This window comes from Lolium perenne, chromosome 2 (assembly GCF_019359855.2).
Source record: "Lolium perenne isolate Kyuss_39 chromosome 2, Kyuss_2.0, whole genome shotgun sequence".
NCBI classification, from domain to species: Eukaryota; Viridiplantae; Streptophyta; class Magnoliopsida; order Poales; family Poaceae; genus Lolium; species Lolium perenne.
Genome location: NC_067245.2, coordinates 156,382,302 through 156,393,312, shown reverse-complemented (window position 1 = coordinate 156,393,312; position 11,011 = coordinate 156,382,302). Strand labels below are relative to the sequence as shown.

General features: G+C 45.3%; 1 protein-coding gene across 1 annotated transcript; it reads right to left on the bottom strand.

Moving 5' to 3' along the window:
• Positions 1 to 8,884: 8,884 nt before the first annotated feature.
• Positions 8,885 to 10,617, bottom strand: LOC127321926 (uncharacterized). The gene is made up of 5 exons (XM_051350882.2): positions 10,494 to 10,617; positions 10,124 to 10,408; positions 9,990 to 10,052; positions 9,840 to 9,908; positions 8,885 to 9,070 (listed from the first exon to the last, which is right to left on the bottom strand). The coding sequence occupies exons 2-5, from the start codon at positions 10,388 to 10,390 to the stop codon at positions 8,885 to 8,887; spliced, it is 585 nt and encodes a 194-aa protein (XP_051206842.1). The 5' UTR covers positions 10,391 to 10,408; positions 10,494 to 10,617.
• Between the last annotated feature and the right edge of the window lie 394 nt (positions 10,618 to 11,011).

Sequence of the window (11,011 nt, the reverse complement as noted above, 5' to 3'; positions counted from 1 at the left end):
AGAGCAAAGTGAAATGGCTCGCAAGAAAGCTGAACTTGATGCTGGCAAGGCTAAAGCGGAGGCTGATAAAGCCAAGGCAGAAGCCGCTGGTGTCGAAGATCTGCAGAAAAGACTTCATGATGCCGAAACTTCTTTGAACGAGCATAAAGCCGCGCAGGCTACTCGTGAAAAGGAGATCATCAAGCGCTTGAACTCGCAGAATCGGCACTTTGTCGGTAATTTTGTCGATCCATTCTATCTTTTTTAGACTTGCTTTGCTTTACTTGCTATCAACCAACATATATTTTCTGCGTCAGGTAAAATAAACCAAGAATTTGAGCTTGAAGATCCCGACAACGATCCTCTTCTCGACGCACTCTCTGTCCTTGAGTTTCATGGAACCAAAGCTCGCGAAGGCATTGAACAGGCTGACGCAGGATTGTCACGGCTGTTCCCCTATTTCTTCCCGAAGAAAACGGAACCCAAGAATTTCCTTGCTCTTGCCAAGGACTTCAATCCACCAGAAGATCTTGGACTGAAGATGCGCCAAGAAAACATGAAGATTGCTGTCGAAAGCACTGTCGCCTTGGTTGCTGACAGCCAACAAACTATCGACTGGACGAAGGTTGGCGACACCGAAGAGATGGAGACCACGAAGTGGCGAGCACTGATCAGGGCGGCAAAGCCCAACACGAAGAAAATCCTGGCCTATCTCGGAATCAAACCAACTTCGACTCCCAGCTCGTCGAAGCCGGAGGTCTAGTTGAATGCCCCTTCTTTTTCTTTCTTTATTTTTTTGTTTCTTTTGCTATTGTCGCCATATTAGCTTTGGCGACAATTACCTTAGTAGTCCCTTTGAAGAACTCCTTCTGTAATATCCATGTAAATTTTCTGAAGGTCAATGGAATTCTATTTTGCGCGATCATTTGATATTGAAATTTTCTTTTCCAGTTGATATTTGATAACTACTCTGCCAATCCTCAACCTGCCGATACTTCTCCTGCTTCCTCCTTCTCGAAGAAAACACTTGTCGATGATAACCTCATCGAAGATTCTTCGAGCAAACATTTGTCGCAAGATTTGCAAGAACTTCGCCAGCAACTTCAATCCATGAAAAAACAAACTCTGGCAATGATGGAGCAATCTCGAAAAGCATCCGAAAGAGAGAAGGTTGCTCTCCAACAGGCTAAGGAAGCCATAGCTGCCAAGGATGATGCTGTGTCGGAAGCTGAGAAAGCAACTACTCGAGAAAATAGCATGCTCGAGCTAATGTCTGAAGCTAGCGTGGATATGCTAGGTATGTTTTTCCAACCTCACGCTGCTCCTTCTTTTTACTGTGCCTCTCCTTAAATTCCTTGCTTTGTCTCTTGATAGGCTCGGTTCTCGACGCTGCCGCTGAAGATGAAAGAGTGAATGTAAGAACGAATCTCCTCGTCAATCTTTCACTTAACCATGGCTGTCTGTTCTGGGCCACTCCTGAGCGAACCCAACAGATTGTCAGGTTCCAAGATCGCGCTTGTCAGGTGCGCGAATTTCTTAATTTCTGCACGAGAACCTTGACCCTTGTTTACAAGACTTTATTTCCTCGGGATGAGGCTCCCGAAACTCTTCTTGGATTGATGGAGAAATTCAGAGATGCCCCCCGTATTCACAATTTTGTGCGAGCTCAGTTAACTGCTGGAGCAAGGTTCGCCATGATCATGATACACATTTGCCATCCCAAATTGGACCTGACGAAGATTATTGCTGACTGCTTGGCCAAGAAATCGCGGCGAAAAAATAACATTGACGCAATCAATGATATGGTGACTCCTGTGGCCGAGTCGATGATGGATGAACTTCTTCGGATGGATTCAGAATTCTTCGTCAAGGGGACCTATGCTGAACACAAGACAACCAGAGGTTTATCCATAGATAGTATATTAGGCCTTGACTAAGCTGTACTATATTGCGATAAATTATGTCTATATCTTGTCAAACTCTTTTTGTTCCGAAGAACTTGTTTATATTGTGAAGTGGCCTTTATTGTCAAGCCCCCGAGCCTTTGGCTGGAGTTTATACTGTTTTGTTATCTCAAAGATTTTTCTCTTGTTGCAAGAAGATATATATATTTTGCTGTCGATAGGTTACGAGCCCCCGAGTGTCTTGATGGCGACGTTCTATATTTTTGTTGCGAGGTTTTCAGACCAAAGCAATAGAGTTTTGACGAGTACACTATATTTATAGTTGTTTGCCCCCGATGTTCTATTTTGCGAGGTATTTTTGTACCAAAGCGAAATATTTCGGTAAGTTTAGTTTATCTATATTGTATATATTTTGTAACTTGAAGGCATTGAGCCCCCGAGCGTGTCGAAGAATAAGAAGTATATCTCCACTATCTTTATTATATTGCAGCACCGCGAGCCCGCCTCATTAAAAACCTTTCCGGCCCCACTCGGTGCCCCGAAAAGGAAAAGAGTGCGTCTGAAAACTCGCGGGCGTTTCAGTACATTGTATTTTTACAGAGGAGGACTATATTTCGACTCTAAGCGTAGAACCGCCTGAGCTGCGCCACGTTCCAGGGGTTTTTCTCGGGAACCCCTGTCTTCTTGTCCTTGATCCTGTATGCTCCTCCGTCGATGACTTCCGTGACGACGTAAGGTCCCAACCATGGTGACTCGAGTTTTTCAGTACTTTGCTGGTTGAGCCGTAGTACCAAATCGCCGACCTGGAAAGATCTGGGCCGCAATTGTCGACTGTGGTAGTTTTTCAGGTCCTGCTGGTACTTGGTAACTCGTGATAGTACTTCATCTCGAGCTTCATCGAGTGCATCCACATCGTCCTCCCGAGCTTTTCATGATGTTTCCTCGTCGTACTCTGTCACTCTTGGAGAATCATGCTCTATTTCAATTGGTAGTACTGCTTCGGCTCCGTGGACGAGAAAAAATGGAGTTTCCTGTGTCGCCGTATTTGGTGTTGTTCGGATGCTCCACAAAACACTTGGCAATTCTTCTGGCCAAGTATGTCGAGCTTTTTCAAGTGGTCCTAGTAGGCGCTTTTTAATGCCGTTGCAGATGATACCATTGGCTTTTTCGACTTGACCATTGGTTTGCGGGTGTCCAACTGACACAAAGTGCAATTTGATGCCTACTTCTGCGCAGTATGCCTTGAACTCCTTAGCTGTAAAGTTAGTACCGTTGTCTATGACAATGCTATGAGGCACTCCGAACCGAAAAACGAGGCCCTTCACAAACTTTATTGCCGACGCTGCATCTGGTGAGTTTATTGGCTTCGCTTCTACCCACTTGGTGAATTTGTCGACAGCAACCAACATGTACTCATATCCTCCTGGCGAAGCTTTATGCAACTTGCCCACCATATCAAGTCCCCATTGGGCAAAGGGCCACGACAATGGTATTGGCATCAGCTCTGCCGCCGGAGAGTGAGGTTTTGCGGCGAATCTCTGGCACGCATCGCAGGTTCGTACTATCTCTTTTGCATCCTCGATTGCTGTCAACCAGTAAAATCCTGCCCGAAAAACCTTGGCCGCAATAGCTCGGCTGCTCGCGTGGTGACCACATATTCCTTCATGCACATCCTTTAGGTTTATCCTTCCTTCTTCGGGTGTGACGCACCTTTGCAGGACGCCTGAAATACTTCGCTTGTATAACTCCCCTTTGACCACTGTGAAAGCTTTGGATCGTCGAATAATTCGCCTTGCCACAACTGGATCGTCGGGTATTTCTTTCCTAAGGATATACGATATGTACGCTTGCATCCAAGGAACTTCTACCATCATCACAAGCTCTTGGTCCTCTTCGTCATCCACGGCTTCTTTGAGGGGCGCCGAAGTTTTTTCCTCCTTTGCTTTTTCTGCGCCTTCTTCGGCTTTGTGGATCTCTCCGCTATTTCTTCCCAAAATACACCTGGCGGAATTGGAAGGCACTGCGACCCGATGTTTGCGAGAACGTCGTCTTCATCATTGCTCAACCTACTGATGTGATTTACCTCGCATCCATCAAACAGCTTCTCAAGCTCATTGTACACCTCCTTATATGCTATCATGCTATCATTGACTGCATCGCATTGGTTCATAACTTGCTGAGCCACCAATTGCGAGTCGCCAAAGATTTTTAGTCGAGTTGCGCCGCAAGCTTTCGCCATCTTCATCCCGTGTATGAGGGCTTCGTATTCTGCTTCATTGTTGGATGTGTTTGGCAACGTCATCCGTAGGACGTACTTTAACTTGTCGCCTTCGGGTGATATAAGTATCACTCCTGCGCCAGCTCCTTCTACTCTCTTGGATCCATCAAAGTTCATGGTCCAAGTTCTCGACAAATCTGGGGGTCCCGTGTTTTGCAGCTCCATCCACTCTGCAATGAAATCTGGCAGAACTTGCGACTTGATTGCCTTTCTTTTTTCATACGTGATGTCCCGAGGGGAAAGTTCTATTCCCCAAAGGGAGACACGCCCTGTAGCTTCTGGATTGTTCAGTATATTTGAAAGGGGTGCTTCATTGACTACTATTATAGGGTGTGCCGAAAAATAGTGGCGCAACTTTCTTGCCATTGTAATCACTCCATATGCTAGCTTCTGGTACTGCGGGTACCGCTGTTTGGAAGGCGATAAAACTTCACTAATGAAATATACCGGCCTTTGCACTCCATGGAGTTTTCCTTCTTCTTCTCTTTCGACGACTAGTACCGTGCTAACCACCTGGGGTGTGGCTGCAATGTACAGCAGGAGAGGTTCCTTTTCCTTCGGCGCCACCAAGATTGGGGGTGTCGAGATTGTGCGTTTCAGATCCTCGAAAGCTCTATCGGCTTCTTCGTTCCACTGGAATTTCTCCCCTTGCTTTATTAAAGCGTAGAACGGTAACGCTTTTTCTCCCAGCCTGGCGACGAATCTGCTTAAAGCTGCGACTCTCCCAGTTAGTTGCTGTATTTTTTTCAACTTTGTTGGCTTCCTCATTGTTACGATAGCTTTTATTTTGTTGGGATTTGCTTCAATCCCTCTTGCTGAAACTAGGAACCCAAGAAGTTCTCCTGCTGGGACGCCGAAGGAGCACTTCGTCGGGTTCAGCTTGAGGCAGAATTTGTCGAGGTTGTCGAAGGTTTCCTTGAGATCCTCAATCAGCGTCGTCCCCTTTTTTGACGTTATGATGACATCGTCGATGTACACTTGCACATTTTTTCCAATCTGTGTCGCCAAACACTTCTGCATCATCCTCTGATATGTTGCTCCCGCGTTTTTCAGACCAAAGGGCATTGTTCTATAGCAAAACACGCCGTAAGGTGTGATGAACGCTGTTTTTACTTCATCTTCTTCTTTTAATCTGATCTGGTTATAACCAGAATATGCGTCCAAGAAGGAAAGACGTTCACATCCTGCCGTGGAGTCGATAATTTGGTCAATCCTCGGGAGGGGAAAGTGATCCTTTGGACAATGTTTATTGAGACACGTAAAGTCGACGCACATGCGAAGGACCTTAGTGTTTTTCTTCGGCACCAACACTGGATTTGCTACCCATGTGGCCTCTGTGTGCAACTCCTTGATAAAACCAGCTTCTCTTAGTCGATCAATTTCTGACAGCATAGCCTTGCGGTTTGGTTCTGAAAAACGTCGCAAAGGTTGTTTGATTGGTCTCGCTAGTGGATCCAAGTTTAGGTGGTGCTCGGCAAGTTCCCTGGGTACTCCTGGCATGTCAGCTGGACACCATGCGAAGATTTTCCAGTTCTCACGGAGGAACTCGACGAGCGCGCTTTTCTATGCGAGGTCCATATCATTTGCGATGGATGTCGTCTTTTTTGGATCCGTAGGGTGAATCTGCACCTCCTTAGAATTTTTCTCAGTGGTTGATTCTTTATTTGGCCTTCTGACGTCTGGCAGCACATCATAGTCAGTCATAAGCCTTGACGCCAAATACTCAGCTTGCATCCCAAAAGTTTCTGATATTCGATGAAAATCCTTATCACACTTATCGGCTAGGGCAAAGCTTCCTTTGAATGTGATTGGTCCCTTAGGTCCAGGCATCCTCCACAACAGGTACGTGTAATGTGGTACCGCCATAAACCTAGCATATGCTGGTCGTCCCAACAGAGCGTGGTACTGTGACGGGAAATCTACGACTTCAAACTCCAGCCTCTCGATTCTGTAATTTTCTCGGGTCCCGAACTGAACGTCGAGATTAATCTTCCCCAGCGGATAACTTGGCTTCTCCGGTGTGATACCGTGGAATCTCGTGTCTGTTGGTTTCAGGTTTGCCAGGGATATGTTCATCTTCCTTAATGTATCTGCATACATAAGGTTTAAGCTGCTGCCGCCATCTATGAACACGCGAGATACGTCGAACCCTGCAATGACTGCCGGTAGTATGAGTGCTGACTGCCCTGGTCGAGGAACTTGCTGTGGATGATCCGCTATGGTGAAGCCGATGTCTTGCCCTGACCAATTAAGATACTCGACTGTTGGTGGAGGCATTTTTTCTGCCATGAACACCTGTCGCGAGATTACTTTCTGAGCTCTATTGGATGGCCTTCCTTTCTGAATCATCGAGACCGCTCCATTAGGGTTAGGATCAACATAAGGCGGTGGTGCAGGTGCTGCCGCTATTCTGAGCTGATGTCGATTTTCGTCCGTAATCGCGGGAGGAGGTGGCAAGTGAATCTCACTCCTGGGTTCTCGAGGATTTCTCTGTGCTGCCTGAGTATTAGCATGCCCTGCCCACCTTAGCATTGCCTGGAAATTTCGACAATCCTTCTGCAGATGTCCTGACTGTCTTTTTCCGTTGCTGTCGAGGAAAAAATGCATCTGACACGGCCCGTTCATCATCTCTTCGGGAGACACGAAAGGCCTCTGGAACCTTGGCCTGCTATTTTGCCTATTGTTTCGAGAGTCATCTCTATTGTCGCCTCGTTGCTCATTGCTTCTCTGGTAATCATCTCTATTGTTTTCTCCGGCGTTTGCCCGGAAGCCAGCCGAGATTTGTCCTGGAGCGTCATAGCTCGAGTACTGCCGAGGAAATCGTCGCCTTGGTTGATAATTTCGACCGCGTTCTTCCTCTGGCGACCTGTGCCGTTTGTTGTGAACAGCATCTTCTCCATCTGCCCATCTGTTTGCTATTTCCATTAATGCGGATACTGTCTTTGGATTGGTCCTCCCCAAATCCTCGACAAAATCTCCACGCCTGATTCCTGCGACAAACGCATCTATTGCTCTCTCGTCAGATATATTTTGTGCCGAGTTTTTGATGATATTCCACCTTTGGATATACTTTCTCATTGGCTCGTCTGGCTTTTGTCGGCACGCTCTCAGTTCCTCTAATGACGCAGGTTTTTTACATGTGGATCGGAAGTTCTTGACGAACACGTCCTCGAAGCTATCCCAGCTGTCGATAGATCCTGGAGGAAGTTTCTTTATCCAAGATCGTGCGGCTCCACTCAAATGCACCTGGATGCTTTGCATAGCTGTTGCTCTGGTTCCTCCCGTGAGCTTCACCGTCTCGAGATAATCAACTAGCCAATCCTCTGGATCTTGAAGGCCGTCAAATTTCTTGAAGTTATCAGGTAACTTGAATCCCGAAGGGACTCGAGTTTTTCGAACTCTCCTTGTGAAGCATGGCAAACCACACATATCCTCGCCGTTTAGCTCTGGGGACTGCCGATGTTCCCTTCTGCTTTGTCGCGCTCTGTCGACCCTTGCTTGTGCTGCCGTGTCCCTTGCTCCACTTGGTCCTTCGGGAGCTGCTGATGTTGCTGCCGCAGGTCGTGGACTATTTTGCCTTGCTGCTCCTTCGGGAGGTGTTGACGCAAATGTCGTTCCCATGGCTCCAACTCCTGCCATTGCCATGTTATACAGTGCCTCCCTTGGATCTCCTGGGGGTGGCCTGGATGCAAGGATGAAAGCCTGTGTCGCCATATACCCAGCTTCTGGTGTCTTGGGGATGATGTTCCCTCTCGTGTCTATCGACATAAAAGACATGTCGAGGTTTTGAACCAAGTGCTCTCTTTCTCGTTCAGGTACGTTTTGTAACCTTGATCTTGCTCTGTTCCGAGCTTCCCTGTGGCTATCACCCGAAGTTCTAGATTATCGACTCAGCTCTGCCCTTCGCCTACTTGATCACTACTAGATATCCCCTTTTAACCGAGGGCCGCACTACCATCGGCTACTTTAGATCACCGTCGGGTAACCTTGAATCCGACGGTGGACCGTCGGCTATGTCCCGTCGGCGTTGCTCGGTCGGCCATTGCTCCGATAACTGACGGTACGCTCGGATTTCAGCTTTTCCCACGGCAATCATCCGACGGTAAGCCGTCATTTATGTTATGTTCAGTAGCCGCCCAATAACCCCTCGTCTATGATTATAGCTGACCGTGCCCCGTCGGATGTTTAGTTTCCGATGGGTACCACATACCGTCGGCTGTCCTTATATTCGACGGTAAGCTCATCAGTCGGGTTCCCTTATATTCGACAGTACATTTAACAGTCGGGCATGGTTTTAACCAAGAGGCCAACCATGCTGTCAATTAGCACAATTACCGATGGTGTATGCAACCCGTCGGGGACATGGCATTTGAGAGGCTACCCACCCCGGTCGTTTTATAAGTTTACCGATGGTTGTGAAGATCCCCACATCAGGCTACGTCATTGGGAATTGGTCCCAAGGGGATGTTGCATACCACAAAAATGTGATTCAGGTCCAGAATATTTCAGTATACCAACAACTAAAAAGATATCATGATTAACCACCAGACATGGTCAAATAACATGAATTTTGTTTGGTATAACCTCACAAAGTATATGATCCATGCAGAAAAGGTATAACGCGAAAGGAAGTAGTAATAAGTAAATCATAATGGTCTAAACATTCTGTAGAAATCGTAGAGAAATTTGCTTTGTTGCATGACTCAGATCAATAGAATAATCATCAATCTTCGTCATCGTAGCCATCACCGTAACCATCATCGTAGCCATCACCGTAGCCATCACTGTAGCCATCATCATCACCCTCGCCATAACCATAGTCATCCCCATTGTCATAGATGTCATCATCATCATCAGTACCATGACTTTCCTCACGACTAGGACTACCTCCGGTTTTACTTCCCATTCCCTGACAATCATAAGACCGATTGTAAGAAAAACGAAAGAAATGCATTGCAGGAAACTTGCTCTATTGTTCAAAATATTAACGTACAATGGTGCACAATCATGAATGACTATAAAAAATTATCAGGGTGAATTTAGCAGGTCTTACATGTATAATATTGCATGTTAGGAATGCAATAATATTAGGGAGCTACACTCAGGAACAAACAGCTACAGAAAAATTATTTTCTAATTGCAGCCACAACAAGAGATCAAAATGTCATCATACTAAGAACAGTGCAATATACAGTAGAAATTGTAGATTAAGAAGGTGAGGAATCAGGAACACACAACACTGGACGTCATATCACATGCTAGTCAGGCAAGTGGATGACTGATGCTTTCAAATCAACAGAAAAAGACTAGTGGGTAATAGAAAATTTCTCGTTTTGCTGATCTGCTAGTGCACGCACACTTACTTTCATTTCTACTCTTAAGACTGCTTAGAAGACCATGTAAATATGTTAAAAAAAAACTTCAATGCTAAGTTAAACGGTGCTCTGAACAGTGGAATCAGTTCATGCTCGTTGATACTGTGTGCACACCGTCACGACATGAACTGGGCAAATAAAGGGCAACTAGTGAAGAGGGTTGCAAGTTCTGAACTATCTCTATGAGCACATATATGTGTTAACAAGACTATGCACCAGAAGATCATTCACTACATTTATACTAGGATACATATTTGCAAGTAACATATTTATTACTTCCCAAAAAATCACCATTTAACTAACCTTCACAGATTCATGTTGACGATCCACATTTTTTCCTCTTTCAAATCCAACTTCAGAATCTGATGTGGCCTATACATAAAACATAAAACATACAGATATGTTACTCGAGTTTAGGTTGATGCAAGCCTAGCACTGGGATGTTATACTTACCAACTCAGGTGCAACTGATTGCATTATTACATCATAGTCCACTCCTCCTTTTTCAGCCAAAGACTATGAACAACAACCAGTCAGCACAACCCATTCACTCATAGACTACAATTTACAAGAAAATGAAACATTACCCGCACAACCAGCTCCATGCCTCGTAGACGCTTGTTATCCCGCTGCAAACGGTTGTTTTCTCTTTCTAGACGGTCCTCTCTAGCTGATCGCACCGGCTGTGAGGCGAACACCCTTCTAGACTTAATCTTGCACTTCTCCGTTTTGGTGAATAACTCATTGGCAATTCCCAGTCTGCCATGTGGCATTTTACCCGCTGCTTCATAGATGATTTGTGCATCTAATTCCGGGTGCTCCTCTTGCCAGTTTTCTCCATGGGCATTTGTCATTGCATCATCAAAATTTTCCTTTTCCAAATAACAGTAATGGTTTAGCTACATACATTGTTCTCATTATGACTAAAATTAAGTAATCTACAAAGATTTTACTAACCCAACGTTTAGAAATTCGTTGGCTGCATATCTGCTCTCTATCAGTCCCACGATGCAAGTTGTGTGTGTGAAGCCATGCACCGGTAATTCCAGGGTCTTTACCAGTTTTGAGTTTCTGCAGTTTAAGAATGATAAACATCATCCAGTTTCTGCAGTTTCCCCATCTACAGCAGCATCAGGCAATGAGAACGCACGCTCCAGAAAATTATCTACTCCATGCTTCCAAGCTGGCAAAAACAACTTTCCTTTTCTCTCTTTGTACATCCAACTACGGTCATCGTTGTCTACATTGCTACATAAATAAAGTACAGATTCGATTTTATAAATAACTTATACAAAATCAGGAGGTATAGCATAAACACATCATGGTTGTAAAATTTAAATCAACAACTTCTGTATGAGTGGTTGCTATTCATGGATGCTATTTGGTTTTGTTCATTCGGTCAGAGAAAGGAGGCACATACGTATCAGTTTCTTACTAGCTATTACTCAAACAGAGGTTTTTTTTACTATCTTTCA